The sequence below is a fragment of the Ptychodera flava genome, chromosome 12 (assembly GCF_041260155.1).
Source record: "Ptychodera flava strain L36383 chromosome 12, AS_Pfla_20210202, whole genome shotgun sequence".
NCBI lineage: Eukaryota > Metazoa > Hemichordata > Enteropneusta > Ptychoderidae > Ptychodera > Ptychodera flava.
The window spans coordinates 41,859,305-41,879,278 of record NC_091939.1 but is presented as its reverse complement, the minus strand read 5'-3'; the positions used below and the strand labels follow the sequence as shown (position 1 = coordinate 41,879,278).

At 40.0% G+C, this 19,974-nt stretch overlaps 1 protein-coding gene across 3 annotated transcripts; it reads left to right on the top strand.

The window, feature by feature from the left end:
• The first annotated feature begins 1,195 nt into the window (after positions 1-1,195).
• On the top strand, positions 1,196-18,820 carry LOC139145918 (uncharacterized). Of its 3 annotated transcripts, none has more exons than XM_070717364.1 (5): positions 1,196-1,562; positions 16,304-16,535; positions 16,840-16,954; positions 17,507-17,608; positions 18,435-18,820. In XM_070717364.1, the coding sequence occupies exons 1-5, from the start codon at positions 1,489-1,491 to the stop codon at positions 18,626-18,628; spliced, it is 717 nt and encodes a 238-aa protein (XP_070573465.1). In that variant the 5' UTR covers positions 1,196-1,488; the 3' UTR covers positions 18,629-18,820. The 3 variants fall into 3 exon arrangements, with proteins under 3 accessions (XP_070573465.1, XP_070573466.1, XP_070573467.1); XM_070717365.1 differs by lacking the exon at positions 1,196-1,562 and adding an exon at positions 9,901-10,232; XM_070717366.1 differs by lacking the exon at positions 1,196-1,562 and adding an exon at positions 10,010-10,246.
• The last annotated feature ends 1,154 nt before the right edge of the window (positions 18,821-19,974 follow it).

Genomic DNA, 19,974 nt, shown 5'->3' with positions numbered 1-19,974 from the left:
ATAGAGAGTGTGTTTTGGCAAAGAAAATAAACATTATACAAATCTAGAAACACAATAAAAAGGACAAATCATCGATGACGTACTTTTGGAAGATCGAAATGTTGCCACGGGCGGAAAGGCATTTCTCGTCTGTGCAAAATAAATAGTTATCAAATATGAACATTATTAATAAAATCAGATTGGTATTTGATCTGCATTGAGGTTCCTTTCCCCACTGCAAAACTTGAAACATAACTAAACAGGTTCAACAAGGTTAACTTTTCTTTCTGCTCTGCAGTACATGGAAAAGTCAATGAATGCGTATGGATCACACTTACTTGACATATAGTTTACCATAGTTTACGGGGCGTCCAAGATTTTCCATGAAGATTAACCGTGCTGTACCCATTTTCCGTCAGAGATGTTGTGTGGAAAACAACCAAAACAGTACTTGAAATTTGATAGATGAATATGATTATGAAAAACATTGATATTCACAAATATTCAGCTTCCCAGATAATATTCGTGATGTCAAAGATTTTCTTCATTTGTTTGCTATGTTCTCACGGAGACCTGAATCTTGTTTATAGACAAGTGACGAAAAACACCAAACTTCTAAGCTTGAAGCATCTGAAGGGTACCACTGAGTTGTGCGGGACCATCTGTCACAGACACTATCGCCGGTCTCATTCCAAAAGCATCGCAGAGAAATTGAAAGATCAAAAATTATTTTAAGAGTCGCTATGATTTTTTTAAAAATTTGAAATAGCGATTTATTGACTATTAGTGATGTTGTTGTACCTTCTGGTCGCTCATAAATAGAAGAATAATACAATATCGTGTAGACAGAGGTTCACGTAATGTTTGAAATGACGCCAAGTTTTTATTGCCTATCCCAAAAGATTTGGACAATTGTTCACGAATTTTGACAGAGGCCACAGGAAGAATTTGCCAGCCGTTGATGTGGTGTAGCTGCTAAGTTGGTATTTCCAAGAAATGCTGCTCACAAATGTTTGAAGATAGCGGCAAGTTCATTTGACATGCACGGACATCATCAATATTTCTCAGGCAGTTTGGGGTATCTAAAAAAAAATGTTTTCGGTAAAGACATCTGTGTGCGAATGCGATGGGGAAGGGATTCCCGGAAGTGAACTACAACAACATGACGTCATTGGTGTATAATCCAACGGGCTGCGCTGCGCAGCTGCCGAGCTTGCAGACGCGTAGACGGGATTCCCTTTACCGTTTACACGAGATACAGCCTAAATGTTACCGGCGCTCTCGCTCTATGTTCTGGTACCCGGTGGATGCGATTTACGACGCTACAAACTGTACTGTAAATTGCTGGATATCGCCAGTGTTTCAAGGAAACAGCCAGTCGCCGTACGCATGACGTCGATGACAGGACATCGCAATGAGCAATATTCTTTGAACAGTAAACTACAGATCTGATTGCTAATTTCAGAGCCATTTTTGTCGGCTTCGGTCATACTACAGCAAGTAAGCACGATGCAACGTGTCCGAAGATTTTTTGGGTATTCCGAAAGTTCGAGTGACAACTCGACACTCGAGGCAAAGGAAAGGTACGTATCCCTGGGAGTGTTAGGCCTACTTAAAATCGTACAGTTGGGGTAATATAGGTAGGCCTACTATTTCCATGAGCCGACGAACTGATTACCTGCAGGCCAAGCTTTGGATGAGATTCACGCGTTATACTAGCGTGCTTTAACATGTAGGCGTTTTAGCCCCCACCCCCACCCCACCCCCATTTTCAGCGAGAGTCTTCCTTTCGATTTTTAGAGCTCCAGCGATAAGGCCATATTGTGTGTGATCCACACACAGAGTCACAGACTATCTCTGGATGGATGGGTGGGTGTTAGGGCCAAAGTCCGTTTATGTCACCACATCTAGGACACTACCAGTCAAAGCGATCCTTGTGCTGTCACGGGTTTCTTACAATTTCTTAGGCAAATATGCCTAAGCACATCAGGAACTAGGTACAACTATCTTGAAATTGCTATTCACAATTTTATAGTGTATTGTACATGTTATAGTAACACTATATGGGTCATAAAATTCTCAGTAAATACTGAAACATAATCCATATACAGTGTTCTCTCCAGGAATTTCTGATAGCATATCGGCTATTTTGCATAACAATGTAATTTTATGTATCGTTTTACCGAAATGAAAGAGCAGTGTCCACTATGCTTCAATTACCCTGGCAAGAACAATACATAGAAGTGAGGTCAACTGATTAGTAAAATATCTGAAAAGAAATAGAACCAATAAGTATATTCGGTATTGGCAACTGTAGCTTAGTGAGAAGGAAACAAGTTAGGAAATTACGAAATTAGATAAGCTGATGTCAATTGAGAAGATTTATTTGTTTTAAACTTTAGGTGAACACTTGTTAAATTTTGAATTGTCAATTTGGCATTCAAGAGAGAAAAACATTACATGTATTTGCATATTAATTGCAAAATAACTAGAACAGCAGATCCTATTCACCGGAACTGAGCTATCGTCTATCTTAATTGTAAGGACACCCATAAACGGATGTCTGCGACATACACCGAAATATTTATACGTACGCGTGCACACACGATGAACACATCGCAAGGCACCCCGTAGATCATATTGTATGCGCTCCCGTGCATTATATTAGGAGAATATGCTTGTGCTGAGAGAGAGAGAGGAGAGAGAGAGAGAGAGAGAGAGAGAGAGATCATTGAAGACAGAAAAACTGACAAAGAAGCGAGTTATTATCTTCCCGAGCTGCATGCCAACGAGATTGTGCAGTCAGGGCGATAATCCTCAGCGTTAGAGATTCACAGCAATGACGATATAGAGGGAGGAGATTTACAGATATGGACCATTGTCTTTGAGATGTTACACGTCAATATCCGTCCAGCTTGTTTTATGTAAATTTGAAAATATAGTAGTTATTTATCAAACTTTAAATTGACACATTGCATTGCACGCAAGACGTTGTGGTATCAATGACAATTCACGTCTTTGAGTTGAGCACGGTGATAGAGGCCCCAGAGACCGTGAGTTGAGCCACAGTCTCTCCCCGGGCAGTCTCTCCATCAGGAATTGTGATGGCGTCTTCGTTCAAAGTGCGTGCCGATATGATATAGTCCGATGAAACGACTGAGGAGCCCAAATCAAGTCACACGTTGAACTTTACTTCATTTAAGTGAGGTTTAGATTAAACACGAAGTTTACACCACGGCACATTTACATATAATTATTTTCAGACTGTTAAAGATGATGTAATAATTTTAGAGCAACAGTGAGCAAATAGCCTGAACAGCAGTAAGACAGTTTTGGCAATGATAAATACAAGTATTGTAAAGTTAAATATGTACGAGAACATTTATCCATTAGCAACACAGTGTTATTGTTGATTGTCTTGCTGTTGTTTTTGTTGTTGTTTTGTTGTTGTTGAATTATGCGATACAACATATGTACAATGCTATAACACAAAATTGTACAATCGATCCGGATTAATGATGTTCTTCTCGAGCTAAGTACAGTTACTGAGCATGTGGTGGCGGCATTCTAACAAATTCTTCGCGTCTACGGTCTATATCCGGAACTGCCAACTTCGAAGGTCGAAAAAATAACAGAAATAGGCTGGGCTACAACATGGTGGGCCATAAATGTATGTCATAATAAAATTACCTGTAACCACAGAGTCTAGTCATATTGTCAGGGCTTTCATTACGTTTGTTATCAACAGGCTGAAAACATTTATCAGGAGGCTAGTTAAGGGTCGCTGCGGCCGATGACCTTTGGTCATCGGCAGGGGAAGAGCTCGAGAGGGGGATGTGCCCCCTCTCGAAGGGGGGTTAGGGGGTCTCCCCCTAGAATATTTTGAGATTTTATGGGTTTTTTACAGCTATTTTGTGGCTTTCCAGATGCTTTTCTATGCATTTTAGGAGCTAAATTTATTCAGCATTTTATCAAGTTTGATAAGCTATTTTTGTGTAAAATCATTAAAACACAAACAGTGAAACAAAAATCCAAGGAGAGCAAGAACCAAAGAGCGACTGTGGAAGAGACCGTGCACTGGTTTCGAAAGGTAGCGTCAAAGGATCCGCTTTCATTTGACAGCCAGGTTACGGCTACATATCAAGAGCCATACATACACAAACAAAGATAACCACAGAGAACGACACAAATAGTATAGGCGATGTGTGGAGCCGCTTTCCCTTTATTACATTTAATAAAAATAATATGAACCGAACAGTAAAAATTTTCTCATGTGATCAGTATAGTATACAACAACACCGGAGTAAAATTTGTTGAACCAAACTTAGAGTCGAGACGTTGAAGCCACGCTTGAAAGTGGAGACTGTACAGTCACGATCACAGTCACAATGAGTACGGCATGAAACAAATTAGAAACGGGAAAAAGTCCAACATTTTTTCAACCTCGTTTTGAACGTTTCAAATATGAGTATTTTATGACTCATTCGACTCACTATTCAAGCTAAAGCTATAGCTTTACCCTTGGTGACTAATCGTTTCTCTCGCTGCTCTATCGCCAGAAATGACAACATACGTTCTGCACCATATACTAGCCTCATGGCATTATACAGTTTCATTCAGTTCCGAGATTGCAACTACGTAAACGTCCGTATTCCATTGTATATCCTTATCGTGGCATAAACTCTTGACTTTCAAGAAATTTGAAACAATTAAAGTTTACCTCTTTTCTTTCCTCCCGACCCCATAAGTCAAACAAAATCGTCGCCGGCCGCTTGAAATGGTATAAAGGTGACCAGGAGTACACAATAGACGAATCACAGGATCCGACATTTGACGATATTGGACAAAAACCAATCAGATGACGCGACGCATCAATGTCAATCGACTTGATTGGGCAATTAGATCATACCGTTATCTGACGAGTGAAGCTTTCGTATGGTGCGAAAGTAAGATAGCGAGGCAAGTTCGCGTTATAGATTCGCCCTTAATTGAAGCGTAAATCACATTTTCACATAAACGCCGATAATGAGGGTGAAAGAGGGGATATCATATATGTTTTCAACCGGCGATCCACCGCTATCAGGCGGCGAAAAATCGCCGCCTGACGGCTGTTAACGAAAGCCCTGATTATTGTGAACATGGCTGTGGAAAAGTGGATGGGACAAATATCTTCTTTGAGCTTTTTTCATGAATTTTGTTTGATAGAAAAGGAGAGTCTTTAGATGTAGAGTACGGCGACGTCTACTTACGCGTAAGGCGACAGCAAGAGAATACCGCGTATGCGTAAGTAGACGTCGCCGTAGTCTACATCTGATTTTACAGTAATCAGATTGGACATCTTGAAACATTTTGAAATACTGGTCAACTGTGCACAACCTCAACTCTGCTTGCAGCCATGGACAAGATTAAATATTCAGCGAAACATTTTATGGTATGTGCCAAAAAAATCAAGTGCAAAAATTAAAGTGTGCAACTCTCCGCATGCATAGCTGTACACTGTTACATAGAGTTTGGACCTAAAAATGCATGCTTTTGCAATGAAATCTTAATTGGCGGTACCCTTCACATTACGGATAGGGGTTAGTACACGAAGTTTGGTCGATATCGCGTCGTATTCGAGTGATGTGTCAGTATTTTGACGAGTTCGCTACGACTCAATGAGTCAGAATGCGAATCAGAATGCGAACACAACACGAGATGACGAATTTTAAATAAAGATATCAACACAGGTTTTCACAATTTGAAGGACGTTTTACATTCTTCGTTCAGTACGACGGTAGATGTAAAATGTAGAGTTGTACAATGAGTGTTTTTCGTTTTGGGAAAAATATCCCAAGTCCTTCACGGCCTGACAAAAGCGCCAGCATTCAAGACAATGCTCCGTCGAGTAACGGCGCAGCGGACGGAGCGTCGAGCTCTATACCGTATATGTACGAATGCAATGTGAATATAGTAGCCGCACCATCAGTTACCTCCAAGAATATGCAAGTCCTTCGACATCTCATATGCCAAATACACAATCTTAGAAAATAATTTGTGAGCGGATTAGGGAAACCTGAATTGAGTACAGCGTCGTAACTCGTTCACAGTGCATTTTGTTGTAGTATACGAATAAAACATTCTATAAGTATTTACATCGTCTGCTCGTATATTTTCGTTTCTGGCTTGCCTAAATAGAACTCAGCTTGTTTAAACGACCGACACCAAAAAGCTTGACTTTCTTGGAATATCTTACACTTAGTATACGAAATGTCAGCGGAACATGATCATGACATCTCTGATTCACAACGAATCGGAAACATAATGACATGTGTACTTTCTCGGTCGTGTATTTTCAGTGTAGTCAATTCTTTGCACAGGCGAACGAGTATATACTATATAATCTAAGAAATATCACGTTTATGTCTTAATTATGAAATACTATGAAATATGGAATATCAATATTATTAATAAAACAGTTTTGATATTGCATCAGGGTTTAGCGGCAGTCTGCTACGCAGTTTATAAATTCACAGAACATATGAATTATACTTAATCGTAGTCTGCAGACATTGCACCTCTTTATTAGGACGCGCCGTGGAGGGGCCATACACTACGATGTTAAATATAGGCCTAAGTTAAATATAGGCATAAGTTGCATCTGTGTTGGCGAAAGAAAGGGTATTGATTTTTTTACTGTTCGTAACAAAGGAAATTTGCATGTCTGACAGGTGGTATGATGAGACCATCTTAGTTGCTGATAACTTTATCTTGACAAGTGTGCAATTTTTAGCACCTCTAAATATCGACTTCTCATTCAATTTACTCTTGAATTTTAAACATAATCAATAATTTGGAACATAGTCTTATCAAATAATCCTGAACTTGAATTGTAAGTTAAAAATTGTTCAGAAACTGATAAAATTGAAAAGCCTTTAGCAAAAAATGTCTGAGTGAACAAATCAAGGGGAATTGTGGGTAGCCTCACTTACTTTTCAATGAAGCCCCAAAAGTGGTAGATCAGAAGAAAATTGGAAAAGTTGGAGTCCAATAATGTATACCCCGAGGCGCATTCAACCTTCATTAAGTGCAAGGCCCAGAACTGAAAGCAAACAAATTCTGACCGTAACTATCAATGATGTTTCAGAGTGTCATAAGCTCTGTTCGCTCTGCTGTTATACGCCTATCTGTACGAAGTTCGGGTTACAGTGAAAATATTAGGGTGCAGTATGGCAATACAGGCATTCTTGGAGGGTCTATGGCATACCATGTGTGATAAAGACAAAAATTGTAGCTTTCCTTTGCGTTGTTGGCAACATTTGCTTTCATAGGAAGTCGGAAGAGGACAAATCCATTTTATCTAGAGGTCAAAACGAAAATCATCTGTTTGCATTCAGCAAAGGGGTAATTTTTTACGCTTGTAAGCTTACGCTTATTTTTTTAAAAACAACATTTATTACATTAAACAAAGCAGAAAAACTTACGCTTATGTACGGTCTTCATTTTGCACACTGAGTGACTTTGTGCAAGTATTCATGTGTTCTTGATATCACAAAAAGGTCAAATAAGAGTGAGTTTGTCCCACTAAAGAGGTAAAAATTGCACTGTCTCAATAAAAAAGGACTGTTCATCAATGTTCAATGTTCATCCTTTCACAAAGGAAATCGATACCAGAATTGGTAAATGTTTTGGTTGAGTGATGCTGCCATTGAAACTTCTTATCGGATACCTGAGTTGTAAAGCAAGGGCTCGTGTGCCTACAGTGTCCTGATTAATGAGATTCAAATTTTGGTCCTCATGTTGACGCGGGTATCGAGACAACAGCTGCGGCTCTAAATGATTTGTTGAGTTCATTGCTTCTGAGTACATTTTCTAGGGGACTTGACAGTTTCTTCCGCCGGGGTGTCATCCTGTTTTTGACTTTGGTTATGAGGGTCACCATGTTTTTGAAATACCCAATGGGGGTCAGTGTGTTTTTGAATTGCGACACGGGCTCATACTTGCCTAAAGTGCGTCGTGCCCCACAAATTTCATCATTCAGTTGCATTATCCGGCGGGCGCGTAACTTTAATAATGAGACATATTTTACCTCTTCAAGATATCAGACATATATATCAGAGATATCTGTATGTTTAGTATTTTTCGGCTTCTCCCTCCCAGGCCGAAGAAACTGACCGGTCCCTAAAGCTCTTCAGCCCCTTTAGAAACTCAGGTATTCCGTCATTCATTTACAGCATGTTACTATGGCACGTATCTTCATACATGAACGTCATTGTTCACATGCACACAAAGTTGTCTGTCCCCCTTTTAAGCTGTAAATATGTATGAAATTGTTCCCAAACTTTTTTGAATTTTCAAAAAATTATCTCATTCTGCGAGGGAGTGTCCCCTTGCCCTCCATCGCCCCAGCCCTCCACGGGCGGTTAGCAAACTGGCTGCCTATATACGTAAGACTTTAGAGAACCCTCGACACTCAGTATCGACGATCGGGGTCAGAGAGCTGCTTGCTTTACAGTAAACGGCCCCTCAGTCTTCAATGTACGGCATCGATAAGAAATGTCTTGGAGCCCACGAGTAACTCGATATTGCTCGTCTCCGAGTGATCAATTTGTCCTGTTTCATAAGTAAGGTCCGAGACAAATACACAAGCTAAAATGATTGGAATCTGCGGTACTATATAAGGTCCGCTTACAACCAACTCATGGCTGGACCCTTTCTCTTTAATAGGTTTCATTACCATGCAATGTTTAGTTCACAGCATCATGAGTGGCTGCCTCATGTCCCTGTGTTAGCCTAGTTTTGTAATGTTCATGACCTCGTTATGCAGTGTCTCGTGAAGTTTATGGAAACCGTTGTAGTGAGTCATTCATGATGTTTGCATGTTGTTCGACCGCAATGTGAAGACCAACACAGAGAGACTCAATGTTCTCTGAGAAACATGAAGTCAATTAATTTGGTGATTTTATTTTTGCACTGCTCGCTTGTTGTTCACCGATTTCGCCTTATAATAGTAATATTTTGATATGGTCGGTAGCGCAAAGTAAGCATAATATTTTCTCTGAAGTCGGAAAAGTGTTTGCCCAGTGATGGATGAGGTCTTGTGCAATGTGGAAAGAAGTCTGGTACCGACCGGTTGCATAAAACTAGTAATGTTTAAATTGTTCAGATACATGAAGCATATGATTCCAACAATGCCACTGCCGTATAGCGAAGAAACTACTAAAATTTGAATGCCGCATCCCTTACGACCAATGTCACTGGTTAACCGTAAAAAAGTTTGGACGTTCGAAAGCAATGCTGTAAATATCATTAATTTGAACGGAGAGGTGTCGATGTGGTGGATTTACTAATATTTCGATTTCATTCTGAGAAAATATTAATAGCATTCAAAATGAATTATTATAAATTGCGTACTATATGCCTTATTTACACCAATTGTTGCTCTCCTAACACTAAGTGAATGTAAAAGGCTCTCCGGCCGCCCGATATTTCAGTAATGCTAGCTATAGCAGCGCTAAATTCAGGGTACGCTGTCAGCATGGTAGGAATTGAAAACGGTCCGTTATAGTGCATAAGTGTTACATGGTTTACAAACCACATTGATGAACAGTCGATATGTTCGATAATGTTCATAATATTCAGAACAAATTTACAATAGAAGAGACTTTGAGTTTACAACAGCAACCGTCAAAATAAGACCTAAAAACTGAATCGTTTGAAGCAAGTATTCAGAGCCAAATAGACACGCGTTTTATGAACAAGTGAATGTTTCTCAGGCAAACTCGGCCTTTTGTCTACCTTTGTACGTTGTGATGGAACCACTTGCCAGGTGGAAACACTTTAAATAACTTTACCACAACGGTATCTAGGAAGTACATTGGTCACTACATTGTTAGTCAGGGAACACAACAGAACGAGGCTAACACAAGGACAGAGGCAACCAATCAGAGTGCCGTGAGATGAACATTACATGGTAATGAGACCTAAGAGAAAGAGTCCAGCCAATCAGTGAGCTGTAAGTGGACCTTATAGGACCACAGACACCAATCACTGTGGCCGGTACATGTGTTTAGGATATAAATCGTAGGCCATTTTGAAGCAGGACTGTCAGGTCTCTGAGCTTTTGTCCATGATGTGTACTTTAACCCCAATTGAAGGCGTGGCTTTGCTGGATAGGTTTGCTGGAAAGTGCCTTTCCTAGATTTGCAGGTTAACCTTTACTGCTGCTGTGTGGTTTGGCTATCGCGTCGTTTGAGTCAACTACTAAATGTAAGGTAAGGGATAGCAGGTAACAAACTGTTATTTGGTCCTTCATGTTTTTTACAAGAAATCTGCAACATCTTTGCCTCGACTATTAAAATCTGCCATTTTGTGTAGGCCGTGGTTCGTTGTCCTCTGTGATAGCGTCTTTGCAGTGTCCATTTGCAAGATCCAAGCTCATAAACGGCGGTTAAACAGACCAGTTTACCATGTTAATTTCTCTGCTTGACTTCACGAACACGTTATTGCAAATCCGATCGTGCTTCAGCCGACTATTAGAGTAATGGGCCTTGTTTGAAATTGTGACATTTCAGGGTCACGCACGCCTTGCGAAGTGACCTCGATAGATATGCTTCGACATTGTTCAACACAATCTGTTTGTGAAGACTTCAAATAAGTGAACAAGGATAAGGACATGAGGGCGATGGGACTTTCTCTGGCTTTCAGAATTACGTGGGAATTGAACATGACACTATATGCCAGTGCAGTGTTTATCGAAAAGAGAGCATTTATTATTTACCAGTAGGGTGTCGTTTGAAATCAGATGTTTGAGCTTTACAGAAAGGTTATGGGGGTCAACTTCTATAACTGACAGTTTGACAGGGGGACATATTTTACATACGATTTGTATGGAACTATGGCAAGAATAACAAAATTGAACTAAATGTATGCACCATCACAAGCCCTTGAACTAGGGCACAGTACAAATTTTGATTCTTTACCGAAACCCACGACAGGGTAATGGTATACACGCAGCAGTCCCGCACAAATGCCAGCTGACAAGCTAATGAGTAGTTTATATATATATATATATATATATATATATATATATATATATATATATATATATATATATATATATATATATATATATATATATATATATATATAAAGAGTTTGGGACTTTGTCCACATGTGCATGTACTGTATTAGTCACTATTATGACAAAACTCTTCTTACTCTCTAGCCTAGTGATCACAATTCGCGTTTTGATCACAGCGATGAGGTCACAGTCTCGGTATATGTTGATATATATGACAACATATATGACAACGGCGCATGGCGGAAGACTATTTTGTAGTGTATTGAAAAGTCCCGAATTAGCATGTAAAAATATCATACCCTTGTCAAGACAGGTGAAATTTGTGTCGTCCCCAGATTGCTACTGATAATGTATCCGAATATAATATCCAGTATTTTTCACCCAAGATGTTCATTAAGCTGACATCCCAACTTCACAAGCATTGCCAAAACAATAAAATGATAGATGTACCCCTTCTGGTCCATGAGGGACTCAAGTAACTTTTTACCATAATACAGTACAGGAGAAAGCCAAGTACATTATGTCGTGCAAAGTTTGCTTTCATCCATTGTGGGCGCACCTGAAGGGGAACATAATTGTTGAAGGCGACACTGAAGGATTCAAGTATCTAGGCAAGAGTTGGTAAGGAAAATTTGTCAAATCCACGAAAATAATAGTTTTTGTGCAGTTATTAACCCGAAGATGCAAAACAATGGCACCAAAACCAAGCAGACGCATGGTTGCCGGTCATCGAACGCGTGTCGTCATAGATATGCAGATTAGCACAGCATCAGGTGCCGCCAACAAAGCTGTTCGTACAAAAAGGTGTTCGTGCGAAGTTTTTCAGCGGGCGGGCAGATTTCAAAACTAATCAGCGGGCGGGGAAAATATCGATATTTACTGTGGGCGGGGGAAGAAATTTCATTACTTTCAGCAGGCGGGGAGAAAATTTTGACAGTGGGCACCGGAAAATACGTAGAGGGAGGGGAAAGCTGCGTGCTTAATAGAACCTATCTTAGAGGGGAGCAATGTTCCAAGGTATACTGCTAACTGCTTGCATGGTTTTGTGTTGATCTGGGTTGCCTAGTTGGCATCTAGTTGGCAATTGGGAATTTCAGTAGTGGGGAGAGGGCAGTGGGGAGCTTGAATGGTTGTGGGGGGGTGGGAGCGGGCAGACTGTAGATACCGGAGGGCATGGGGCATCAAAATTCAGTGGGAAGGCACATTTTCAGTGTATACCAGTGGGAGGGCAGTTACGAACAGCTCTCACTTTCCCCTCCAAATTTTAGGTCAGGGTCAAAAATAAGAAAAGTCGGTATATCAGCCTTCAAAACAGGTTTTGTGATGATTTTGAGAAATTCATGAAATTTACCAGTTGGCGGCACCTGCAGCATGTTTTTAGGGAAACCTGAGTCCAGCGAATTTCATCATTTAACCCTTCTGATAGAACCCGGATAAAATGCAGCTCAAATTTGCAACATAATTGCACGCGCTGACGACTACGGCGCGACAAAAGAGAAGTTGAAGTAGACAACATTTATGAAAATGAGCTCTGAATTCCATGGGCGCGAAAGGACTCATGGGAGGAGCGTGCGTGACGTCATCGGCGATACAGACGACTGGAGCTTGCAGCTGGAGGAGTACTGTGAACAGTTCAGCGCGTTCGTAAGACGACTATGGAGAGTTTGGACAGCGATATTTCTGACATCGAGTATTGCTTTTCCTCGACTGAAATCAAACCTTACCAATTTGAACCAAGATATGTAATAATGGGAAAGCATCTCCACACATCGTTCATACCTTGGTTGTTTGCATTTTGTGTATGATTCCGTGGAGGCACGGTCCCGAGGGACCGTAATGGAGGGAGTCACTGTGCTTGTACAGACCCCGAACTGGATTGGAGACACTAAGTGACCCTGCGATCCTTCAACGCTACGTTTCTAAAACAGAGTTTTCTTCATCAGTCGCTTAAAATTAATTTTGGTTTGTGAATGATACGGAATGATTGACTGTTTGTGTGTGTTACCATGGAAGTCGAGCTTGGCCAGATCTTTAAGGTTGTGAAATCTCCGATATATATCGGAAAATATTTATCCGCGATTTGACAAATCTATAGTATCGTCTATTTTTCGAAGTTGGGGTTAACTAAGGAAGTCGGGCTTGCTCAGATCTGTAAAGAGATGAAATCTCCGAACACGATTGGAACTAATTTGGGATAATTGGATTTTCATATTTTTTCAAATTTCTCAAAAGTGTGGCCGTAGGCCTATAGCTGAATGTTTCAATATCGCAAATTACTCATAAAATCAAATGTGTAATGTAAAAAGAAAAGCAGATGAGATTGTATGTGTATATTAAATCGGCATTACTTCACCATCCAATTATCCCAAATTAGTTCCAATCGTGTTTCCGATATATATTGGATATCTACCCGCGATTTAAAAAATCTAGTATCGTCTATTGTTTTAAAGAATGTATTTCGTGGAATTGAAGACCAGCCAAACCTCTCGATGATGTCCGATCGGTCCTCTGTCCAAGTCCCGATCGTCAAGTAAAATGTATTAAGCTTACATGTAAAGAATGTATTTCGTGCAAGACCCTCCAAACTCCCGATGATATCCGGCCGACGAAGTCCCGACAGTAATGTGTATGAAAGTTTCGTGTTGACATTTAATAAAAAAAATGTGCTTTAAATGTAAAAAATGCATTTCGTGCATGAATAAATCTAATAATGTAAAACATGCAGGATTCCTTGACTACTGCCCATGGATGCTATTTCTGAAATAAGAATCAGGCAGAGGTAGTCGGGTGGTCAGATCTGTTAGGTGGTGAAATCCCGATATACATCGGATATTTACCCACGATTTGACAAAGTATCGTCTAGTATCAGAGTTAAAGTCCGAAATCGCAGATGCTTATCGGGTTAATATCAGTGATTTTGCAGATCCGGCGTGTCGAGACACAGTGCAAGTAAATCTAGTATCGTCTGGTATCGATATTAGAGTCCCGCAATTGCCGTTCGATATTTATCGGGTAACTATCAGCGATTTCTCAGACCCGGCGTGCCGAGACTCAATAGGCAAGAAGTCATTCTAGTATCAATATTACCAGGTATAGTCCCGAAATTGCCCATATTTATCGAGTTTATATCGACGATTTCGCAGACCCATGGCTGTCGAGATAAGAGACGCTTTGTGTGGTTTCCTCTTCGGTTATTTGAGTCCCGAAACTGACTCAGCATGTCAAGATACGAACCACATTGTGTAGTATCGTCTTGTATCGATATTAGAGTCCCGAAATTCCTTATAAAACAATCATCTTTGAAAGGTGCAGAGCATAACTTTGTATCTGACAGTTTTTAACATTTCAGGCCCTATTACCCGGCTCGCCCGACTTTCTTCAAGCACTGTCTTTGAAAAAGCTATTCTGTGGTAAACGGTTAAAACTAACATATGATGGTCGTTTTTGTTCTTTTTTGAGTCATTTTTGCCGATGACGTCACGCACGCTCCTCCCATGAACCCTTTCGCGCCCGCTCATGTCGTCAACTTCAACGTCTCCTTTCGTCGCGCCGTAGTCGTCGGCGCGTGCAAATATGTGGCAAATTTGAGCTGTATTTTATTCAAGGGTGATTTTAGAAGGGATAAATTGGGATATTCGCTAGATTTAGGTTTCACTTCAAGCCACTCCAAATACCCTCAAAAGCCCCTGAAATTTTACACTTGACACAGGCCTACTCCTTCGAGTCCCGGGCACGGATTTGGTCGGCCGTGAAACAAACACTATGTTTTGAAATGGCAAAATACTACTTTGTAATTTCTTTAAATGTTTTAATCCTATTCCTGCCATATCACAAAAGTTATTGAGAATTTTCGAAAATACATGCTTAGCCTTATTTATCTTGGCGGTGTCTACAATTCTGCCGAGATTCATTTCAACAGATGGAAAATTGGCCGACTTGAAGAGCAGAAGGCGATAGTACCTAGAAAACTATGTAAATGGTAACGATTTTCATGTGCAAGCGTTACGTCACCCACTCGTGTGGCACGCGCAAGAAATGATTCAGCTCGGCTTGTGTCCCCGTAGTCTGTTTCTGCATCACAAGGGTAGCTCAATGGTTTATCCGGTATGCCGCGAATCGACGAAGAAATTTAACATAAAGATACCGAAAATATATGAATATCTTTGAGGATGTCACTATCATATATCCAACTAACAACGTCACATGAATGTATCACAGTTTATATCATGTTTTGACACCTAAAGATGAGAATAAATTTACACGTTTACAAATTACGTGAAAACAGCTATCTCCAGGTAAATACGAGACGCTCCATGTATGTGGAGAACGTACGCACAAGTTGATGACATCATCACAGAAATTCGTGACGTTACGCGTTCACGTTCAGGTAAAACGTGTAGCCAAACCTGTCTAATATGTCATAAACACACGTTAAAGGTAAGAATAAACTCGGTCAAAACTTGACTGTTGTCCCGAGGTTTAGTAGAGTTATCTTTGAAAAACGGAGACACACGTGCTTTTGAAAAATATGTGCGATTTTTGAAATGTATGTATTTCTGCCGAAATTTGAACAAAACTGCACAGTGAAGATATTCTATTTCAAAACAGATGTGTGCGTTGACGACCATTCAAATTCATGCTTGGCGATATGGGCAGATTTGTCATCAAAGTTCTTAAATATCGGATATGTTTGAGTCAATTTTGAGTACCATAATTGTAAACTTTAAAAGACTTGTTGAATTCCAATGTATTTCTACATGGCCAAACGGTTCATAGCAAACTACCGCAGGTCGTTACTTTTCAGGTTACATCAACATATATCATTGGTGCAATAAAAGGCTATGAATCATATGAAAGAGAAATAGTAAGTTCCATAAGCGCACTTATGCGGGGGGGGGGGGGGTCAAACATCAGGAATGGATAGTAGGAACTCGCTGCACGGATTGGCATCTATATTTGTACCCCGCTGTTCTTGTTCTCAGGCTTTGTATAGGTCTGTATGCATATTTTTATAGCTGTCTGTCTCTCTGTCTGTATGTATGTATGTATGTATCTATGTGTGTATGTATGTACTTGTAAGTGTGTAGCCTACATCATGTACGTACGTAGCGTTATGTATGTACACATATGAATGACATATGTGCGTGCGCTGCGAGTCATTCGTTCACAAAGTTTACAATTTAAAACAATACGCCGAAGAATAAACTACTATATGTTTTAGAAATGTCATTATTAATAACGACACATATTTTATTTTTGTAGTTCGGACGCATCATCTGACAGCGAAACTGAAGAAACAGAAGGCAGTTCGAGAAGACCAAGCATGGCGATGAGGTTGGCTATCTCCTCATTCAGGAGGAAATTCCCCAATATCAAAGGCGCTTCTACCGAACTTGTCCATAAATGGTACAAGGAAGGAGTCGGTGAAACGACCCCGAAGGGCAGAAACCAGGAGGCGACAACAGGGTCGGACAAACGAACCTTCGTCATAGTTGTAAGTTTGATTTCAAAACATTGGTGTACCTATGAAGTGATAGTAAAAAATGAACACACCGAGTGCATGATTCTAATAAGTCTCCTTATTTTTGGAAATATATTCAAAAGTATCCGCTCTAATATTTACTGTATTTTCATTGAACATTTTCTGTACCACGGCATACATGCAGTATCTTGAAACGTTGTGACAGTTTTTCATGTACTATAACCATCGATATGGCTGTCAATACATGGTCGTTATGGGCGTCAGATTTTCAAACCAAATTTGTGCGTTCCATCCATTACAATCTCATCACTGACAGGACAGTAGACCAGATGAAGAATACAAGATCAGTCATATATCTGGCTGTGTCAGAATTGATTTCACCATTGAAGATGACGCAAACCTTATCCATCTAATTGACAGTGCTATAAAAGGTAATCCTACCACAGATTGCTCCCGATGGAAGCAAAACTTCACAAGCAAACACTAAATGCCGATTGGTTCTGTAAGTGTAATCGATGAGTGATGACTGGTGCGATAGGTGTTGTTTAGTTATTGTAACATGAATACTGTTCAAAAAGGAGCAAGGGGTTGGAAATGATGGAGTAATGTAAGAGTGTCAGAGGACAAATGAATGAGAGAACAAGAATCAAATAGAAGGCACAGGATAATAACGTAATGAATCTTCGATATCGAAATCCATAAAGTACATGTTTTATTATTGATATGAGTCACGGCCATGTTACTAAAAGAAGCTAACTAGAACGGTAAACCATGCCATCCACTATGTATACAAAATTATATTAGAGTGGGTCAAAACCATCGAAGGGTCAGAGTAAAGTAAGTCATTTGTGAAGGGGCCAGGGTTGTGGCCTCACATCAGTTGCCATGCTTACAGCTAATTGTCTGAATGTATTCATATAATTATGACATTACATGGAGCACAAAATGACATGTTAATTCTGTAATGGTATTCTCTATTTCAGAGGATGAACGACATCTACCTAAAACTGTTGTCATGTACTGTTCCCTTGGCTATCGATCGTGTATCCTGGCTGATAAACTCATTAACGCCCTTAAAACGAAAGGTATCGGGTTCATGCGTTCTATTACATGTAGTTCATTGCACTGGCCTTCACTTTTAGAGTTTGCACTGTGTTGACGTTACCAATGAAAGTTTCACAACATCACAATTAACAATTAACAATTACTTTGGACTTTACTTTTGACAAATTTCGGAGATGTGTCACGAATGCAAACAACTCATATGAAATTACGCAGAATCGATGTTAAAATATCCAACAGGTAAACTGATTGCTGACCATGCGAGTATCAGTTTATAAGGTGACCAGAACTTTATATTTGACTCGCCATTAGCATTTGTTTGTAACAAAGGGTTTGTTTGTGCATAGACCCTAGAAAAAAGGAGAGTCTAGAGGTTTTGAGAGAGATAACGTTTGCAATTGATAAGCCACATGCCGATAATTTGCAAGCGAACGTGGACTATTACCACTACCTCCTCTTAATGAACACAGTCTGTTATGGAATCAAAACTAGCAGAGTCTCACCTAGAAATCGGCGACATGGTTTAGGCCAGTCATCCCGGGTACACTTACGTACTGTGGACTTTGCTAGAGTTGACACAAACAGAAAACTTCGAACCATACAAAAGACTAGTCCGAACAATGACAGACAACTTCTAGCCAGATAACAGGTAGACCGACATTTATAATTGTGCCACATACAAACAACTTTTATTTCTTCCAGAGACAGCTTCTTGTCCCTATCACAGACAACTAATACCTTTGATGAAACTTTGTAAAACGACTTTTTTATATTAATAAAAAGGGATGTTGAAATTTTGCGATATAACTTACAGTAGAATAAATAATAATTATTTTTTGTCTTTGATAGGTGCTGGAACAAGCAGTCTTGACAATATCGAGATATACAACATGGAGGGTGGTTTGTTTAAATGGGCTCTAGAAGGCTCACCATTGGTTGACATAAAGGGAAAACCAACCAAGTTTGTACATCCGTACAGCCCGATATTCGGACAACTTCTCCATCGCTCTATGCGACGATACAAAGACGACGACGATGATTAGTGTTGACGTCGTGCTTTGACCGAACTCGTCATGAAAAACAAAATACAAACTGCTGCAACCGTTGACCCCGTGCGACTTAACTGAACCTGGGGCTGTACACCGAAGGGGGGTTTCTACATACACATTTTAATCAAGGAACGTGTGAAGTTTGGTTCTATTTAGATACCACATTAAAAACAATGTGATTTTTTACATTTTTGTGTCTTTTTTCCATTCTGAGAATGAAACGGTTGTCAATAGGTCACCAAACTTTTGAGTAACACTGTTGTCCGTTATACCTTTTTCCTTGGGTTTAAAGTGTGCAAGTATTCACATCTATGACTAGCAAATTCACTTCATGTCAGAATCTTGAAAAATAGCTTTTTCTTGTCTGGTTAATGAAAAAATATCCATAAACTAAAATATGCATGGGCTATCAGCCATCGTCACTGGGCTACCAACTTCAGAAAATGGTAGCTAAAGTGGACTACCAGGGAAAAAGTTAGTTTCGAGCCCTGCCGGTGCATTAGAAGGCGTAGGACGTCATTGTAGAAGTACGAAATTCGAGTGCCAAACACTTTTTGCATAACTTGGGGTAGATAGGAACGATTTAAAAGTTGATATTCTGTAAAACGTTGCGTAACGTGTATCATAACATGTTCACCGTGCATTGAGCGCCTTCAGCGTTTGATCCAATAACTACAACAGGTATACCTTCACTTTTGAAAAAAAAAACTGATGCGAGTCGACCCAGAACAAGAAAACAGTATACACGGGCAGTCATTTCATCCCTGTTTTGGACAACAACTTGTTTGCCCTTTTAACAAAATCTGACATCATGAAAAGAAATTACTAGAGCGTAGACATGGCCAAGGTTATTTTTTTCCATCACACTTTCACTTTATAGAAACCACCAATGACCTCTATGGGAAGTGAATCGTTTGTGAACAAAAATATTGAGACATGCGCAAATGTGCTGACATAAAATAACAGACAAAGCAGGACTGTAGAATAATTAGCATTGTAACCATTCCCTATTTACATATTTACATATTTTATGTTTATAATAACCTATATAATAAAGGATACTCTGCCATGAACAGTTTTAGACCCGCCATTCAGGGTGATTCATTGAGCTCTGTGGAAGACGGTCAAATCTGCATCGCCTAGGAATGAACTGGAAGCGTCCAAAATAGTCTTTGGTGTTCGTTTTAATTTGACCATCCTTCAGTGTCAGACCTCGTCCCCTGTTACCACAGGTGCTTGCAGCGTTGCAAGGATAGTCGATCGAAGTGTGAGGCCGAAGGCTGAACCTCGACGCTGGTATAGACCCACTGGTTCAGCCCTCGGCCTCACGCTTCGGTCCT

Excerpts from the sequence above, each read along its gene's own strand:
- LOC139145918 (XM_070717364.1), top strand. The coding sequence starts at position 1,489 with ATGCAACGTGTCCGAAGATTTTTTGGGTATTCCGAAAGTTCGAGTGAC. Across the intron at positions 1,563-16,303 it reads ACACTCGAGGCAAAGGAAAG|TTCGGACGCATCATCTGACA; the intron begins GTACGTATCCCT and ends TTATTTTTGTAG. Across the intron at positions 16,536-16,839 it reads AACGAACCTTCGTCATAGTT|GACAGTAGACCAGATGAAGA; the intron begins GTAAGTTTGATT and ends CATCACTGACAG.